Below are 18,667 nucleotides of genomic sequence, written 5' to 3' on the forward strand. Positions count from 1 at the left end.
AGATACCTGTACGTAGTGCTCGGTTACACGTCTGCATTGCGCTACACCCTCGGCAAGCCTTGCTCATTCGTGGAATGTAAGAAGTACTCCATATTAATGTTGGAGTGGAAAACAAATCCAGGAAGTGCCACGCCTGAGCGGGGGCTGAGGACGGGGTGTTTCAAGACCACTCGACAGCGGACGATGCTTCTATTCTTTTGAGGCATCCTCTTCCTGTAATTAATGCCTACCTTGGTAAGTACTTAGGTACCTAGCTAGTATCGGGTACGTAGGAAGCTATGTAGTAATGCCATTCCTGCCGGGAAAACTCGAGTGCTCGCTTCTCTTACCCCCGCAAAAGCCTTCATGACGATACTATCTTCTGCGCTTAGCTCGGTCGATGCAAAGAATGGTGTCACCGTCCTGCGCCCCGCACCTGTGAAAAGCACCTAGAGGTTGTACAAAAGGGTCGGCGAAGAGTCTGGACGGTGACACTATGAGCCCTGCATGACGCTGCCGGGAACCGTCAGGGCCATACTGGGCAACCTAGTAAGAGGACGAACTCGGTTTTCGGCATTCTGGTTTTAGCGGGGATAATAGAAGAGAATGGATCAGTGGGGGGTTGTTCTGGTCCTGATGTCAGTACTTTCAATCCTTTTCTCAAGAGGATGTCACCGACTACGGGCACTTTGCGTGAGAGTACTTGGTGCCGTATTGACGGGACTGTCATTGCTGCCCACTCCTCGGCGCCTACTACTGTAGGTACCCAGGGGTGGGATCTGGGTGTCCGTGGTTCGGCAATTTTAAAAAGGGAGACGTGGACGGGTCACAGATGTTGGTCGAAGTTTGAATGCTGGCCACGTTGCTCACCTGCGTGCCCTGCGTGCCCTGCGTACTGGTACCGGGCGCAGTTATGCACACGCAGAAAGAGGAGAATAATGAATTAATTGGCATTTGTCAGACAGGCGATATGTTCGGATCGCACGGAAAGAAGTCGCCGCAATACTGACAAAACGTCGTCAAAGTGACTTGCTGTCAGACGAGGAATTTCTCTCCTTTTTCGCCTTTCAGCCTCCGCCATGACATCACGTTCATGGAGACATTGAATTGACTTCTTTGCCTGCGTTTTGCGTTTCTCTAGTTGTCTCTGTTCAAACATCATCATTTTCGACAATCCTTCATCTTCTCTAAACTCTTTCTTGTTTCTTGTTTGGAAGTTGCAGCAACACCGCCCTTGATCAACAGTATGCAATCTTCGGGGGTGAGTTTGTGGGTGACCATGTTTTTCTCGGCGCTCAAGGCCTTCGGAGGCTCCATGGTTTGATCTCCGCCCTGGCCCCCTGTTCATCTTTGCCATTTGCCCCATGGCCTTCTGTCTTGTTGGTCAGCCTGTGCGGGTGGCGTGCTGCTGGCGTGCTGCTGGCGTTCTCATTTCAACGCTTACCGTCATCGGCCCTGTCAGGAAGTGCCTTTCGCTGGATCCACTGGATACACTCGGCCAATGCCCATTAATGTTCCTTCCCATGTTCCTTCAGGCTTCAGTCTACATGGCCCTGCATAGATCATTGGAACCGTCTCGTTTCGATAACCTTCTCCAAATCATGGGCCGCCGATGAGGCCTCCTGATATCCTAGTATTTTCATAAGCACGAAGATCTTTTCGGTCTCGGTTACATGACGACGCCTCGAGAATTGGGAGACAACTTGGCGACCGGGTTCCCTCTACCTTGCTTTGTGTTCCCTGGTACCGAGTACTTATTTTACTCGCCCTTCTCAAGGCTGGCATCCTGTATCAACGTCGAAACCCCCCGGCACCGAGATCAGCGTACACTTGGCTGTTGATCATTTCTCACGCAATTTTCCAGACACTGCAGATCAAACAGCCCCTCAACACACTCGCAAGCGCCATAGCACAATCTCTTGCCGCTATCCCTGCCAACCAAGCCAGACTCGTGACCCTGAGTCTGACTCTCATTTGTACTACTTCTGGTAAAGGCGGGCAACAAGAGGCCTACAGGAACAATCCTCAGACGGACCCGTCTTTGGCAGACTCGGTGACTGAACCTCCACACCGCACTTGTACAACAGGCCAACTCTGAGCCTTTCTACGCCAAATACCTATCCGCTTTTCCACCTCTTCCTTTGCGAACTCTCCGCTGTTCCCGACATAAATCAACACAACACCGCCCCTCTCTGTGGCCCACTACAACAAACCAATTCGACTTCACGCGCAAAACCCCCCAGAGGACTCACATTTCCAGCATCCCTCGCAGGCCTTGGCTCTACCTATTGACCCGTGTGGTCCGAAATCCGAACTTTGCGACCGCTGCCCGCCCCCCTTCACGGGCATAGAGACTCTATAAAGAGTTGGTACGCATCTCTAGTACAGCTGCCGCATGCACACAACAGCTGGCAGTTGTAGAGACGTCGCAGAGATCCCAAGAAACACGGCCTGCGACGTTTCAGTTCTTCCATCTATAGTCATCCTTTCGATTCAATGGGGTACACGATGAACCGCGATACATACTCTGGGCGTTACACGCCAACCTCACCGTTGTCTCCAAGACTCCATGCTAGCCAGCAACCGCTCTCGCCTCAGCCGACCCGGAGTCGGCCGCCAGCACATGGCCGGCAAGCCTCCAGGAACATGCACATGACGCTTCCTCGATTCCATCCTGCCAATTTTGGCCACCTCGACTCACCAGCGACACCATCCTCCACCGTGCAGAGTCCAGCCATTACCTTGAATCGGGTAACGCAGCCCGTCGTGCTGGAGTCACCAAGGCTGATGCGTGAGAAGCAACGCGAATTCATTGAGCGTACCACGTTGTCAGCCAAGATTGCAGCCTCTTCCATGGGCATCAAACCTGGTGCACCACGTTTGGATCCCTTGGGTAGCCCTAAAGGTCCCGTCACGCCTTTGGCCCTCGAGGAAGGCGATGACTACTTCCAAGTCGCTGGAGCAGGCAAAGTATCACCAGCAGGAAGCCCAGGTCCGGGAAGAAGTCCGCGCAGTGACGTCTCGTCAGACAAGGAAGAGTCGAAGAAGAACAAGAAAATCAGACAAACCGACGTCTATCAATGACGGCGACAACACTTTTCGGGTTGAGCAGAAATAGTCAATCGCAGGTCGAGACCTAGTCCGCCTGCCGGTCGTTTTCATTCGGTTTTCCTTTGTTTTTATTATATTGAAACTCGACGAGACTGGCCTGGTGTCAAGGCACCATCTGGGATACGGATTGCATCAGGTTTCGCCTAAGATTCTAGCATTGGCGTTGGGAAGTCGACAGATTCAACCGCCAAAGTTGCCTGGAGCAATGTTGGTTTTTCCATTAGGGACTGACTGGGCTATTCTCTGCATAGCGAGTGCGCAGGTCACTTGTCAGCATTAACGATGGGTATGAAAAGGAAGGGGCTGGTCTATATTCCATGGCCATGCGCATAGATAAACCACATGAAGAGAACAATGAGGAATCAATCCAACTGCTGTTCGGAAGGTAATTTCGTATGACTGTATTCTGCATTCCATCCGTAGTCATTTCCTGTGGCTGGGAAATGTGGGAGGAGGTGAGACTCGTACAGCGACAAAGTGGCGGTGCATGTTTCACCAGCAGCCGCAAAATGTCAGTTTCGCCGGCTCAATGCGCTGAAGACGAAACAACTGCTACGACGACAACCACCAGAACTACAATTCACTCCTTTGAACTACATTTTCCTTTTCACTCTTTTCCTTCTTCTGAACCGCAGACTTGTCCCTGCTCACTGAGAATCCCCAAGCACTTCACCCTACCCGCCCCTTTCAGGCCGCCTGCTCCTACGAACATGCTCCATCAGGCCACGCAACAGTCCTCGAGGTGACACCATTTTTGAAATCTCGTCCGTTTGCGACGACATGGCGTACTTCGACATGCGACAGCCACGGGGCAGCAAGCGGACCACTGCCCTCAGCATCCTTTTGGGTGTTGTCTTCATTTACTTCCTCTACAGCATCCGCAACACCTCGATCGACCAGTCCGAACTCCGCTTACGAGTCCAAACGTCCGCAGCCGACAACCCTCTATCTCCTCCGACCTCAGCCTTTCGCAAGCAATCCAACGCTCAAAATGCCCACGGTGTCCGCCGCCCCCCTCCCGTCGTCCACTACCAACTCAATAACCTGACCTCCTCGGCGTCGCCTGTCGAAAAGCACGAGAAAGTCCTCATCCTCACACCCTTAGCCCGCTTCTACCCGGAGTACTGGGCCAATCTTATGGCCCTGTCCTACCCTCACGAGCACATCAGCCTAGGATTCATCACCCCCAAGACGAAGGAAGGCAACGCGGCGACGGCGGCGCTACAAGAAGCAATAAGGGAGACGCAAGCAGGACCGGAAGAGAAACGGTTTCAATCGGTGACTATATTGCGGCAGGATTTTGAGCCACCCTTGACTTCACAAGATGAAAAGGAGCGCCACAAGATGGAAAATCAAAAGGTGCGGCGAGCGTCGATGGCCCGGGCACGGAACAGCCTGCTTTTCACCACCATCGGCCCGCACACATCTTGGGTGTTGTGGTTGGACGGCGACGTGATCGAAACTCCTCCCACGCTGATCCAGGATCTGGCCAGTCACGACAAAGCCGTCATCGCCCCGAGCTGTATGCAGCGATTCATCAACGACGAAGGAGAGGAGGACGTCCGGCCCTACGATTTCAACACATGGCGCGATAGTGACGTTGCCCAGGAGCTCGCCAGCAAGATGGGTCCGGACGAAGTTTTGCTTGAAGGATACGCGGAGATGGCCACGTATAGGACACTCATGACCAAGCTGGCCAAGATGGGCAAGGATCGTGACGAACGGCGTCTGATGCCGTTGGATGGTGTGGGTGGGACAGCACTTTTGGTGAAAGCCGAGGTGCACCGAGACGGGGCCATGTTTCCTGCTTTTCCCTTCTACCATCTCATTGAGACGGAGGGGTTTGCGAAGATGGCGAAGCGGCTTGGGTTCGAGGTTTGGGGTCTCCCCGATTACTTTGTAAGTGGAGGATCTTTTTCCTGACTGTCCATGTATGTGCTAACCTATGCTTCGACAGGTGTACCATTATAATGAATAGATATGCCCGTGATGAAACACAGCAATACCAGAGCTTGACCTTGAAAACGGCGAAAATTTCGAATGCTTTGAAAAGTACCTCGGTGAAATTTGGCACCAGCTCGACTAATGACAAGATACAATAACTGTTCACAATTCACCTTCATAATAGAAACTTGGTGTTTCGGTCTCAGACACGTTGATGTCTCTCTGCGCCGCAGGACTGTCCACCTCCCACCATTACGGTCTGGTCCACTTGGACATGGACAAGATACACCCTCCCCGGATGCAATCCCCCCCTCGATACCGTCCGTCCATCTGGTTAGACCACCTGCAGAGAACCACGGCCGCTCTTCCCCTTATTCGAACAGACAGTCAGTTCGTGAGGAGAAAAATCCCAGCCGTTCCCGTGTACTCCAGAATTGACCCTTTTCAGCAAGCGATTATCCTTTCTCCCAAGCGCCAAAAGTCCTGTCTGTGCGAAAGCCCACCTGCAGAAGATTTAACATCGTTACAAGGAGGCAAAAGGAATCCCTAGGTTCCTAGGTACTCATGCAATAAAATAAGGCAAAAAACCCCGTTACGGCTCAATAGCAAGGAAAAGGGATAAAAGGAAAGATTTGACGCTGAGAAAAGGGGAGTTTATTGTTGCTTTGCAAAAAAGGAGAGAGCAACATTCGACCCCGTTCTCTTTTGCTTTCCACAGAGTGTATCAATTAGCATGCATTCATGCATTCATGCGTACTTTACGTACATGGTACATGGTACATGGTACATGCAACGCTCCTGGGTGCCCGTTGGTCATATATGGACTGCAGGAGAAAAACGAGGGGGATACCTATCTACCCGTACTACGGATGAAAGAAAATAGTATGTGGCCGGGACCTCCAAAGGATTCTTTTCTTGTATTGTAGTCACGTAGGTAGGTATAATTCGGATAGGACAGGATACCTAGGTACGATGCGGGAGCCAGGACAAAGGGTGTCGGGCGTGGGAATTTTCGCAAGAGGGTCCGGGCGCCTCCTATGCTAGTTGACTAGGTTAGGCATTGAAAGCAATATCAAGATCACGAGTCAAAAGTCTGATTGAATCGTTCTCACGTTTTACTACCTCGTAATGTGTTTTGTGTGTGTTCTTTTAGAACTTGCAGGTGGTGGTTCAATCAGCAACCTATGGGATGGCGAACAATCGCCGATAGATATCCTGTTCCATTCCGCGTCAAGACCTAGGTATTCTCTTCCAGACTCAGGGAGGATATATATCTCTCTCTGTTTCGGGGTGATCACTTCGACCATCCGCCCAACCCGTCCCTCTTGATCTTCTTGGCCCGCCTCAAGCTGTACGTGGCACGTTTGGCAAGTTTCCCACCGCCGCTAGAGGTCGAATTCTGCGGCATAGCGGTGGTCGTATTATAAATCGCGTCCGGCGGAGTGACTTGGAACTGAATAGTCGCATTGCCCTCTCTGTAGGTCGTCGTGGCCGGGCCCGAGGTCTTATACCCGGACGTGATTGTGGTTTTCCCCGTCGCGATGTCCTTGCAGGAAATCGTCCGGGCGACCATCTCCAGCGACACCAGGGGCTGGAAGAAGGGCACCTCGTGGCCGGACTGGAAGATCCTCACAAACGCGAATTTGCCGGATTGCCGGACTTGGCCGTGCACCACGCCGTCGGGGGTGGAGATGTTGACGAAGCCAGCGGCCGTGTAACCCGTGGCGTTGACGTGCTCGGCCACGACCTGCCCGCCCAGCCAGTTGCAGTTGTAGTCGGCGTCGCCAAAGTACATTGTTACCGAGATGTTTTGTTTCAGCAAGCCCTGGAGGGCCTCGACGGTGCCGATCTCGCGGTCGTCGTCACCCGTGGATCCAAATGCGTTGCCCACGGCGGCGTCGCTCTCGGTGTAATTGACATAGGCACCGATCGCGGCCTGCACTTTCTCCGTGTTGAGGTAGTCGACATACTCCGTGGGCGGGAACGGGTTGGGCATGATGTACCGCACGTCATATTCGTCTCTGTTCAAATAGATGTCGTAGATGCTCTCGACCTGCTGGAGGCAGAAATTGTCCGCCGCGGTACATATCTCGTTGGTCCCGTGGGTGTTGCAGTCCACCGTCTGGTCGTAGCAGTTTCCCGGTCCGTACAGGTTGTTGTACATTTGGGTTTTGATGGACTGGTTGAACGGGTCGTAGTTGTACGTATTCCCCGGGAAGACCGTGAAGTTGTAGTACGCTTGGTATTGGATCAGGGGGTCGTACCACCCATTGCCGATCAGGACGTGTTGGAGTGAAATGGGATGGGCGCCCGTGATGTTCTTGGAGTTCTGGGACTCAAAGTATTCGGACATGAGGGGCGCATAGTGGCCGCCTAGACACACAGAGGTTAGTCAGGTTTGGTCAACCTCCCTTTTCCTGCTGGATATAGGTATATCTGGAGAGCGGGAAAGGAACGCACCATACGATTCCGTCGCAAAGTTAATCTCCTGCCTCGCATACTGCGGGAACGCGCCCATGAACCCCTGCAGCGTTTTCCACATGTTCGGCGCCGTCGTGGGCGTGTTGTTGGCCGTCAGGGTCTCGTTCCAGTATGAGTAGGTCCCGCAGCTCCAATCACTGGCATATTCGGGACAGGTGTTGTCGGGCAGCTCCACCAAATATCCCGAGTTGGGGTCCTCGTACGCAGGAACGGGCGAGGAGTAGGAAAACCCGACCTGCGTGGGCTGGTCGATGAAAATGACGTTGGAGACATTGGTCCACGAATACGGGTTGTTGACGGCGTCGCCGTCCAGATTGATCCGGCAGGGTCCCAGCTCTTGAAACAGTCCGATCATGGACGACGAACCCGGTCCGCCGTTGATCCAGATGGTTAGGGGCGCTGTCGTGGGGTCCACGTTGCGCGCCTCAAAGAACCACCAGAAGATGTGCTGGCCGGGGGACACGTCGGCGTAGCCAGAATAGCTCTTCACGTCAGGGTCTTGCTCGCAGATGCCTGCCGGGACAGACTTGTAGCGCACCGTCACACCTGCGTAACCGGCCTTGCTGGTCAAGTTCTTTGGCGCAGTCACGAATTGAGAGACGGCGAGCTGAGCGCCCGAAGCCAGCAGCAGCAGCGCTGCAGAAAGCAGAGAGACCATTTTGGATACTGTGCGCTCAGAACGCAACGGAAAAAAAGGTTGGTAGGTAAAGGCAAAGCAGAGGAGGGTGGCACGGAAGAGGGACTCTCATCCCACGTCCCTCGAAAGAAAAAGGCAGAGGAGATTCCTTTTGTACCACGCTCGGAGCCATGACAGCATCAGGTCATGCAAGTAACCTACCCTTTCCTTTGTTCATCGATCTTGATCAGCGGCATCGTAACGAGGGGCATAGAAGCTGCAAGCAAGGATGACGATCCTGCCTCCCACCCATAGAGCTCGGGATTGACCGAAGGAATCAATCATGGCAAAGCTCCCCTCTTCATTGCATGGATAAGAAGAGGACGCACAGGGACCGGGACAGGGGGCCAAATGGCAATTGATCGCATGATGGGCCTGCAGCTCGACGATGGAGCCATGCTAGGGCGTCAGGAAGAACAAAGCGTCTTTGCTAGTGAGGTAGCAAGAGGCAAGGACCGAGTGGAAGCGCAGTATAGGCAGCTGCCGGATCAGGCATGTCGTTGGTGGTACCACCCTAAGCTCTCTCCATCGACGGCAAAAAGCTTGCTTCTCGCAGAGCTTGTACCTAGGTAGCCAAGATAAGAATCGAAAGGATGGCGATAAAGGGCACTTACTGGCGAAACGGCTCCATTTCTCCAGAGGCATCGTCGTGGGGAAAGGTAGCATTGAGATTTTTGCCCCAGCGAAGCTTTGGAGAGGCGACGAGCGATAAACAATAAAATATGGTCCCCTGATCCCGGATGCGCACGGGACCATGGATGGGATTGATTGATAGCTGGCATCCACCATATGCGATTGGTGGGCGTGGAGTATAGGCCAGGGATGATTCCGCTGCTGGCGATGCAAATCCCGCCTCGTTTATCGTGTCATACCCACTGCTGTTGGGGTCAAGGTGCAGACCGTTATTATTGCTGTATATATATAGGAGATGAATGGGAGGAGCTTACCCGCGTCTATGATTGACAACAGATGTGATAACCAGCAGGGTGGGTGTCTATATCAACGGATGCAAGGTCCTATGGACGCGCACATAGGAGGCGCCTCGCGTATCTGACAAGGCTAAGGAAGTTGTGCCCTCAGGAGCAGCCCCTGTCCACCACCAGAAGAGCATTAGGATATTGGTTGGGAATACGTCCATTCTATTTACCAGCTCAATATTCGTTTTCGCAACTGTAAAATCAGAAATCAGAAATTGCGAATGTTCCTCAAAAACCACCATATCATCAGAGCTTTCACCTGCTGTGGCCACCATATATTTGGTGCTCACCGACTATGCTTCACTTTTTTCCCTTAGAAAACGAAATGATAATCTCCTCAACGTAGATGTCCTCTTCCTCCACAGGGTCATACTCCTCCGCACTGTAATCCCGGATCCAAATCGTTCGCTTCACTCCTGTGCCACCGGCAGCATCAAAATCGTCGTCAATTTCGTAGGTGACTTTCACAAGTCCCTGTGCGATCCGCTCCTCGTCGCTAGGTTCCTTCTTGTTGGCCCGTTTGGGTGGCGCAGTCTGGGGCTTGCGCGGCGCCTTGGTGGCTTCAGGCTTGGGCTGCGGACGCTTGATCATAGATTCCAGAGGACAGGTAGTGTTGTTATAGATCCAGCTTGATGGATTGTTTCGCGCACTGCAGCGCGCACAATTCCGACGATGGTTCCAGAAGGCTTGGTGGAGAGACAGTTTCAGCTTGTCTGGCAACACAGTATCAAGATGCGTGCACATGTCATCCTCTTCCGTGCAATTTCCCGGCACCTAACCGAGAAGTTTTGCCATACCGGCGACATGGGTGTCCACGGCAAAGACTGGCAACGACATGTTGAAGCTCATCAAGCAGGACGCTGACTTGACGCCGATCGACGGGAAGGAGACAAGGTGGTCAAGGAGAGCTTGCTTGCCCTGTTGTCTGTAGATGTCCCAGAAATAGTCCACAGACAGCAGACCAGGAACAAAGTCAGTGGCGCCCGGCTCGTTGTCCTCGCACAGGACTTGGCCGTCTGCCAAAGGATCCAGAAGCGCCATATTTCTTTGATAGACGATGTCAAGGATTTGCTTGATTGCCTTTGGCTTTATCTTTCCCAAGCCCGCCTTTTTCAGCACCTTTTCCAGCTTGGACAGGCTCTGGAGACGCATTGCGTGGTAGTTCGGCTTTTTCCCTGTAATCCTCTTGCCGTCGACCCAATACGGGTATGCCAGGAGCATCGACTGCTGTGCATCCAGTGCGCCTTCGTTGGTGCTTGCTTGTGACAGGATGACGCGGACGATGGAATCGATAGAGATGCCAGCACTGGCATGGAATGGGTTCGTTGCCGTCCCTTCTGCTACGGCAACCTCAGCGATGGCAGGCCGTTCCTTCTCAAGGATCTCCGAGACTTTGCGGATCTCGTACGGAGATGGCGACGTCCAATACCAGAGCTGATCGTGACCGAACTTGAATCGTTGCGCGTTGGTATAACGAGTGGCGGGGCGTCGCTTCTTCGTCTTCTCAAGGGACTGGCCGAGTAGCTTTACCCGAAGAGAGATGAAGGGTCCGCGCAGATCTTCCTTGGCTGTTCAAATAGTCAGTGCTGATCCAATGAAGTATTTGCAAAAGCCATACCCTTTTCAGCGTCTCTGATACGCCCGGTCACAGTTCCATCTTCGCCTCGACCGCGAAGCTCACGAGTGACGGTTGCAACGGCCAGAGCTTGAGTCGTGGCATCATCTGGTTCGAAGTCGTCATCATCCTCTTTGCGGGATCGTTTGCTCTTCTTGTGTGGAGAATTGTCTGAATCTAAGTAGAGTTAGCTTCAATCTAGTGAAAGCCCAAAACACAATACTAACCTTCATCAGAGGATTCTCGTTTGAACCCCCGAGAAGTAGCAGCGGCACGTTGACCTGCTCCTTTCGCGTCCACAGCCTTGCCCTTGACAGCCCGCTTGGCAGCCACGACGATCTTCGTGTCCGCCACCCCAGGGACCTTCAGACGGACAATGAGAGAGCGAGACTCATTCATCGTTTGGTCCGAGGACATAGAGGCTGTGCTAGTGTCTTTCACAGCCACATCAGCATGGACACTGGCGGACATCGTGCGTTCGGCCGCAGACTTTGCTGCCACTGGAAACATAGCCGTGATCTTAACTTGGCCATGCTCTGAGACTGAAGTGGTGACACCTTTGGACTTCCGTACTCTTGTCGACACCGGCTTGGAAGCTGGGACAGGTTTGGTGGTGCCTCTGGACTTCTGGGCTCTTGTCGACACTGGCTTGGAAGCTGGAACAGGATTGGTGATGCCTTTGGCCTTCTGTGCTCTTGTCGACGGCATCTTGGCAACTGGAACTGCAGAAAAACAAGTGCAAACACTAGAGGTAAACATCATATTAGCTTCAGGCCCTTGGATAGTCATTGGTCAACTAGAGAATCAGATGTGCGTGCAAGAGGATGACATATTGCAGAACCATGTACTGCTGAGAGAGTTCTGGGCAAGTCAAGCATGCGACATGTAGTCTCAGCCTTGTCAGTCTGAGTCGGTCCATGTTTGCCATAATATGTTGAGCTTTGTCGATTTGAAGTCAAGCCCCTGACACTCTCGGCGCCGAGCAATTTTCTGCACTGAGGCTGAGCACACCATGAGGTCGACTTGGAACCAGCCTTGTTGTTCTCAGCGTGGACCCGCTTCTATAGCGAACTTGTCACATGTCGATTGCGCGAAGAGCTTTGCTGATGTTCACATGCCAGAAGCAGGACACAGCTGATGAGAGATGTTGCCAGCCTTGCCGAGCCTCGGCGCTGACCCGCCTGCCTGAAAAGGCAATCCAACGACCAGATTTGGCGGTGTAAACAAACGGTGTTGCACATGCCGACAATGTTGGGTTTTCTTGTTTGTCGCAAACGGCTCCAAGATGTGCGGATTCTTCAAAGTGCGTCATTGTCCAAATCACAAGGCGAAGGACATTCTGCAACTGACAACTGCAGAAAAGTGCTGTCACAACTGAGAAGGCCAGAGCCGTACCACCGCATTCCGACGTCGATCTTCGCACAGAGACGAAGAGTCAAAGGAGGCAGGCAATGCCACGACGTCCAATTTCCCGTCATGTGTTGTCCAGGATCTGTTGGACGAGGAGACGAAAAGGACAACGAAATTGCTTACCAAAAGTTCAAAGTGACGTTGCTCTGACGAATGAGCAAGTTGTGCAAAGTTTCAAAAACAAGACAAAGCAGGTCGAAAGCAGATTGTGTTTGCGTAGATTGCAGAAGGACGTTGAGGTTGCCGGACTAAATAGGAGTAAGCAATGTGAGTAAGGAAGAGGATGTTGATGGAAGGAAGAGGAGGAAGAAGGCGCGGGAGACAGATATATATAGACAAGAGACAAGGAGCACATGCTCGCCGTCGACCATGTCACCCAGCGGTTCCGCTCTGCGGTTCCGCTCTCCGCCAATAAGCGAGGGCCACGAGGACAGATTGCTAGGCGCCAGCGAGCCAGAAAGTTCGATATAGTGACATTCCATCGGCTGACATGTGGCAATGAGACAGAAACCCAGGCAGAGAGGATCAATTGAGCGATGTTTGACGAGAAAGTGACGGAGAAGAGAAGACAGGCTTACCACCGGGCTGGTCGATCTGAAGAGAGTCAGCTTGGTCAACGAACAGGGACACGATCGGAGGGAAGAGCATACCTTGTCGCCTCGGGCTATTTGTTATCTCTATATATTGATATTTGTTAGACTATTAGAGGACTTACACCTCGTGGGATGGAGCAGATTTATATAGTTGACTCTGCAGACTACGCGCCATGTCTCAAGCAGCAATCCAAAGAGATTGTGTTTGCTATTTGTCTTCGCGGACCAACACAGATTCCGCGTGGATCCGCGATGGGCAAACTGCAGACTGCAGCTCAATGGGTGTGATGTTGCTTGGGTATTGAACTCACAAAGAAGAATAGTGGGAAGGTTCGTCCTTCGCAAGGTGAACGCGGTGCCCTGTATTTGTCTCTATTAGCAAGACAATGGAAACCATCCGCGGACGCCGTGATGAAACGCTGCAGACGACCGCGGAGAGACACTGAAGGGGATGTTTGTCCCATTGAGACTTGAGGGTAATGAGACATACCTTTTTGGCTCAACGTCTTTGTGAAACGCCCTGAAGACGGTCGTTCAATGGAACAAGGAAACGCAAGAGTGACGCCGGAGTAACGGTCCCTCAACTGAACAAGGAAACGAAAGAGTGACGGGAGAGTAACGAGAACAAGCAATAGTTCTCTCTCACTTTCCGACAGCAGGCCGAATGCAAACTGACGTCTGGGCGACGCTGTAGGGTCTCGAATGGGACACAATTTGCAAAGTCAACTGTGCCAGGTCGATAACGAACCAGTGACGGGAGAGAAGAACGATATCTGAGGATCTGAAGGTGATTTCGACGAGAAGACGAAACTGCAACAGAGTAAAAGTGAGTTGAGGAGGAGAAATGGTGGAGTATGGCACCCAGTATGGGATCGGGGGTCGGGAAATATTATCCGTTTCGCCGGGACCCATTGGCTGTGGGAAGGAGGGGAGTGGGTTGGGGGGACACAGAGTGCGAAGACTTCCGCTCCGCCAACATCGCCCAGGCCAAGGAGATGCATTCCAACCGGACAAGGTGATCAAGGATATTTTCTTTCCCAGCAGTGCAGGGATCGAGTAGAGCGGGAAGGGAGCAAATGGATAGCTGCTGCCTCAATGGGTAGCTGTTAGCATGGAGCACGTTGCTCACCTCTGGACTGAGTGCCCATCTCCAGTGTGCGCCTTAATCGTCCTCCGACTCTGGTTGTGCATAGCTCTGAAGCCAATAGCCAGCTCAAGTCAGGTCTATTGATGTCATTTCAGTCTCCTGCATGCAAAATGTGCAATGTCTGCACCATCGTAAACCAGCCTGCGCCTTCGCTTGAACATCCATGCTGAACCCCACCCGCTGTCCCGCTGATTCTACACGTAGAAGGGACAAACAATTGCTGGACAAACAAGCCTGATGGTCGTCCACAGCAATACGGTGGTGCCAATTTGACGCACTGTGGGTTCTTTGAAAGCCACCGGAAACTCCTGCTTTCCCAGTGCCTACCCAGTCCACCTGGAACCCAATTTCTTGATTTGCTCTTCATTCTCTGCTTTCCAGGCTGTGTACTCAGGCTTTTCTTTGCCATCGGCATCGTGAATGCTGTAACGCAGCTGGCCCCACAGCTCCAATTGCTTCTGAAATCCTGAATTCGGTTTCGCCTTTGACCGACCACCACGAACGTACCGGAATGCAGTGTCGTAATCGAGGTCCATTTCTTCCATGATAAATGCTATCACAACTGCGGCGGACCGTGATACACCTTTCTGGCAATGGACAAGGACGCCACCATCGTTGTTTTGAAGACTTGCCTTGATGAAAGCGCAGGCTTCGCCCAAAACCTGCAGCAGGTCAAAGTTGACATTGTCTCGGAGGCTGATCATCTTGAGCACGAATTCTGCTTCATGTCCAGGGGGCACTTTCGGCTGCTTATCCGGATTGTCGATGACTGAGAGCACGTACTTGATCCTTGGCCGATTGGGAGCATTGTAATTGGGGCTTAGGACTGCGGCAGCAGTGTGAATGCTGTCCAGTCAGAGTCAGGCCAACCCTGCGCACGGCATGACAAGAGCGGATGGGACAAGCTTCACTCACTCTGACAGGTACAGGTTTGGCAAGATCTTATCTGGAATAAGCGGAGCTGTTGTGGTGGACGGGGTGGCACAAGGGCTGTTCGTTTTGGAGGTCGTTGAGGTGGTGAAAGGGCTTTTGATCGGCATGGATTTGGATATAACGCTCATGGTGCGCTGCTGTGTTGACCGGAGAGACCTGGGAGAAGATGCTATGGCCAACATCATGTTCACGATGCCGCAACAATTCACGCGTTTCGCCAAGTGAGAGGGTCTTTTCGCAGGCGGGTTGACTATGAGTCCGGCAGAAAAGCTAGGGCGGTATGACGATGTTCTTTATCTATACATACTCTTTGATGACGGTAGGGACGGCTTTTGTTGTTCTGCAACATTTTGGACGCGTTGATTGCGGAAGAGTGAGGATCTTGTAGGGATCTTGTCCTGATATTAGGGAGGGAGCTCCGTCCACCTGGGCTGACCGTCACAAGGACGCCACGAGGGGCCCACGGGCATGAAGGGAATGGAAACAATACGAAGAGGCATGACTTGATGGCGATCCTGAGCACACTGGAAAAAAAAATAAGAGATACGCGAACTGAGGAACTGAGGATGCGCGAAACGAGCACGAGGCGATTCAGAAGAAGCCGCTTGGTCCGCCGTCACCCCAGCCAATTGTGTCTAGCCGCATGTTTACCTTTGGGTGACCTTAGCACTCTTAGGTACCTAGCTCGCTACCTAGGTAGCTCGGTAGGTACCTAGGTATGAGTGTAATTATGTCTCCGCCGCCCCCCAACAACTCTGGGCACCGGGCATCGCTTCCCACTGCTGAAACGGTCACCAGCCACATCAGACCATTTCCTCCGAATCAGATACTGCCTCTATCAACGTAATCTTCACCCAATCCCTCCCGCATCTACTCAGCATCTTGTTCAAGAATAGTTACATAAGGTAGTGGGGAGAGTGATACCATCATCAAACCCTCGTCGTCTTCATGCCACTCCTAGCACCGCCATCCACCACTGGCAGTCCGATCTTTCTCCACCCAGCTCTTATGCACCCTATTCTCGCCAGAAGCCGCATTGCCCTGGGGAAGGGTCCTCTCACAAAGGCCGACAATTCGGTGTTCAAAGCGTTGTAGATGGATGATAGTCCCCACACAAGCACACTCCCTGGCAGGTGCTCTGGGATCATAGCGTGGCAGTGACCTTCAGAGAGAATAACTGCTTGTTGGATGTATTTTGTTCCATTGAATGTGTCCCCTCCTTAGCCCAGTCCTTTGCTGGCTTGTGCTCTCTCCACATGGACTCAGCGCACGCACAGCCCACGCACTTAGGCATTGCTCTGTCGCATTTCTTCATGTCTCTGACCAGGGTGATTTATTCATAGACGGCTCGTCAATGTTGTCTCATGTCGTGACCTCTCCATGGTTTGCCTTCCACTTCTTGATTCTGCGAGCAATGTCGCCTTCTGTCTGTTGCATCGGATTGAGCTTTAGGTCTTTTGCCATGGCTTTGATATCGTCGCCATGCTTCTCTACTAGTTTAGCGATCCATTCTTCTTCTCGCTGGCTTTGCTGTCGTGGTCGCTTCTTCTTTGCCAGCAGCTCTTCCTCTTCTGCAGCCTGTGCTTCCAACTCTGCCACGATGCCATTTGCAGGCTGCGACCTCAGCTGTTGACTCTCAAGGTCCATAATATCGTTCAAAGGGTCATTAAGTGGATTTTGGTTCGCCTCGCCTGTCTCTGGTCGAATAACCCTGAGAATGCGACCTGTCTCCGGGTCTCGCTCGACTTGGACTTCTTGAGGGGTTATATCGGCGGCTAGTGGCCCGGCGATGGCCAGCGAGTCTCTTTTCACACCTGCTATGTCCATTTTGTCCTTGGCTGCCTTCTTTTCTGTCCCGCCTGTCGCAGCATTCAGTCTGGAGGACAACCCCAGTCGCTTATAATTTTGCGACAAAGTCAGTTTTCGGTCCCTGCAGATAAGAATTAGTCGTAGGCGGTCAGAAGTGTTTGGACAATGGCAGAGAGTACCAATTCTTTGCAATCGTCTCATTACCCAGAAAATTTATCCTCTTCTTGCCAGCCTTGGTTCTGCCGTCTTTCGGCCTGGCTTTCGGGATTGAAGACCTGTTCTTCTTTTTCTGTCTTTCACGACCCATGTTTGCAGGAATATCCCAGGTCTTCAGATCCAACAATAGAGCGTATGTCCTTGCAGAGGAATTATTTCTGTCAGTGAGCAGACACCGAAAATCCGCAGCTGCACCAAAAATATGGTATTCAGCCGAGGATTTCCCGTTATCGATAAAGCCCAGCCAAACCCCCTGAATTGCGCACTTAGCAATAGTCCCTCTTCAATGCCTGCGCAGTCGCGTGCCGTTTCACCCTCAGTCTGTACACAGAGACAATGGCCCTCCTTGGTTTCAGACCATCAAGGATGCTCAAATACACCGTTTATGCACTATTTCTCGGCCTGGTAGTCTCGGTCTGCGCGGAGACCGTCCAAGGCAAGGACACCAGCCTGCTGACGAGGGAGGAAATCGAGGAGAACGTCCAGGTACGCAACACCATTTCTCTCTTGACAAGCCTAGATTCAGCGACTGAGACTTTGAGCGGGACAGCAATGTGCCTTTGTGCAAACCCTATCAGAGGCAAAAACCAGAGCAAATCCTTCGCATGCCTCGTTAACGACCCAACTCTTCGCCATCCTCTTTCCCTCGTCCTCCCCAGCAATCAACGCCCTGCTCGCAACAGCCTACATTTCGGGCCCTCCAAATTTCCTCCTCGCGCTATGTCCTCCCAATATCGACCCGTCGTCGCTGAGCATCATGGTCGCCTTCGCGGTGGGGGGTCTCCTGGGGGACACGCTCTTTCATCTGCTCCCCGAGATCTTCTTGGGTGAAGACGAGCACGATCAGGTCAAGTTCGTCATGGTCGAACCGAACCGCAATTTGCTCTTGGGGGTTGGGATCATTGTTGGGCTGGTCACCTTCATGGCCATGGATAAAGCCCTGCGCATTGCGACCGGTGGAGACGGCGGCCACTCTCACTCACACTCACATTCTCATGACGAGAAGCACGAAACTGCTGCAACCAATGGCTCCGCCACAACAACGTCCGCAAAAAAAGCAGCAAATGGCGACATGAGACACCGCAAAGCCCAAACAGACACCACCAAAACCCTTACCCCTGCTCCGTCCTCCTCCTCATCTCCATCCCCTCAGAACCCCTCCGTCAAACTCGCCGGCCTCCTCAACCTAATCGCCGACTTCACGCACAACATCACCGACGGGCTAGCCCTCTCGTCCTCCTTCTACGCCAGCCCCGCCCTCGGCGCCACGACCACCATGGCCGTCTTCTTCCACGAGATCCCCCATGAGGTAGGGGACTTCGCTTTACTCATCCAATCCGGGTTTTCGAAGCGGAAAGCCATGGGCGCCCAGTTCGTCACGGCCGTGGGGGCCTTTTTGGGCACGCTGATCGGCATCTTTGTGCAAGAGTACGGCGGCGGCGGCGGGAGCTCCAAAAGTACGAGTGACGGAACATTGGCCGGAACATCGCCAAAAAGTGGATTCGGCGGCATCTGGGGCACCAGCCTCAGCTGGGGAGACATGCTCCTCCCCTTCACGGCTGGAACGTTTCTGTACGTCGGCACCGTGGCCGTGATTCCAGAACTGTTGGAGACCGGCCCCAATAAATGGGCCGAGCTGAGGAAGACGGCACTCCAGTTCGCGGCCATGTTCGTCGGCGCGGCCATCATGTTGGGGATATCGTGGTCATAATGATCCTCCGAGTGAACGAAGCCGAAAACAGTGCCTGGGTATATTAGAAGAAAGAAGATCGGAAC

At 52.7% G+C, this 18,667-nt stretch overlaps 7 protein-coding genes across 7 annotated transcripts; 3 read left to right on the top strand and 4 right to left on the bottom strand.

Moving 5' to 3' along the window:
- Nucleotides 1-2,487: 2,487 nt before the first annotated feature.
- Nucleotides 2,488-3,063, top strand: Z520_04198 (uncharacterized protein; the record flags this gene model as incomplete). The annotated part of the gene is made up of 1 exon (XM_016774708.1): nt 2,488-3,063. One exon carries the CDS (start codon nt 2,488-2,490, stop codon nt 3,061-3,063), a length of 576 nt encoding a protein of 191 aa, XP_016634635.1.
- An 807-nt stretch (nt 3,064-3,870) lies between these two features.
- Nucleotides 3,871-5,068, top strand: Z520_04199 (uncharacterized protein; the record flags this gene model as incomplete). Its single annotated transcript, XM_016774709.1, has 2 exons — nt 3,871-4,989; nt 5,048-5,068. 2 exons carry the CDS (start codon nt 3,871-3,873, stop codon nt 5,066-5,068), a joined length of 1,140 nt encoding a protein of 379 aa, XP_016634636.1.
- A 1,260-nt stretch (nt 5,069-6,328) lies between these two features.
- Z520_04200 (uncharacterized protein) lies at nt 6,329-8,173 on the bottom strand (the record flags this gene model as incomplete). The annotated part of the gene is made up of 2 exons (XM_016774710.1): nt 6,329-7,407; nt 7,495-8,173. 2 exons carry the CDS (start codon nt 8,171-8,173, stop codon nt 6,329-6,331), a joined length of 1,758 nt encoding a protein of 585 aa, XP_016634637.1.
- A 1,295-nt stretch (nt 8,174-9,468) lies between these two features.
- Nucleotides 9,469-11,491, bottom strand: Z520_04201 (uncharacterized protein; the record flags this gene model as incomplete). The annotated part of the gene is made up of 4 exons (XM_016774711.1): nt 9,469-9,881; nt 9,948-10,736; nt 10,787-10,960; nt 11,011-11,491. The coding sequence occupies 4 exons, from the start codon at nt 11,489-11,491 to the stop codon at nt 9,469-9,471; spliced, it is 1,857 nt and encodes a 618-aa protein (XP_016634638.1).
- A 2,765-nt stretch (nt 11,492-14,256) lies between these two features.
- On the bottom strand, nt 14,257-14,994 carry Z520_04202 (uncharacterized protein; the record flags this gene model as incomplete). The annotated part of the gene is made up of 2 exons (XM_016774712.1): nt 14,257-14,779; nt 14,849-14,994. 2 exons carry the CDS (start codon nt 14,992-14,994, stop codon nt 14,257-14,259), a joined length of 669 nt encoding a protein of 222 aa, XP_016634639.1.
- A 1,234-nt stretch (nt 14,995-16,228) lies between these two features.
- On the bottom strand, nt 16,229-16,982 carry Z520_04203 (uncharacterized protein; the record flags this gene model as incomplete). Its single annotated transcript, XM_016774713.1, has 2 exons — nt 16,229-16,796; nt 16,855-16,982. The coding sequence occupies 2 exons, from the start codon at nt 16,980-16,982 to the stop codon at nt 16,229-16,231; spliced, it is 696 nt and encodes a 231-aa protein (XP_016634640.1).
- Nucleotides 16,983-17,227: 245 nt separating this feature from the next.
- Z520_04204 (uncharacterized protein) lies at nt 17,228-18,602 on the top strand (the record flags this gene model as incomplete). Its single annotated transcript, XM_016774714.1, has 2 exons — nt 17,228-17,377; nt 17,442-18,602. The coding sequence occupies 2 exons, from the start codon at nt 17,228-17,230 to the stop codon at nt 18,600-18,602; spliced, it is 1,311 nt and encodes a 436-aa protein (XP_016634641.1).
- Between the last annotated feature and the right edge of the window lie 65 nt (nt 18,603-18,667).

Source organism: Fonsecaea multimorphosa (genome assembly GCF_000836435.1).
Source record: "Fonsecaea multimorphosa CBS 102226 unplaced genomic scaffold supercont1.6, whole genome shotgun sequence".
In the NCBI taxonomy this organism is placed as follows: domain Eukaryota; kingdom Fungi; phylum Ascomycota; class Eurotiomycetes; order Chaetothyriales; family Herpotrichiellaceae; genus Fonsecaea; species Fonsecaea multimorphosa.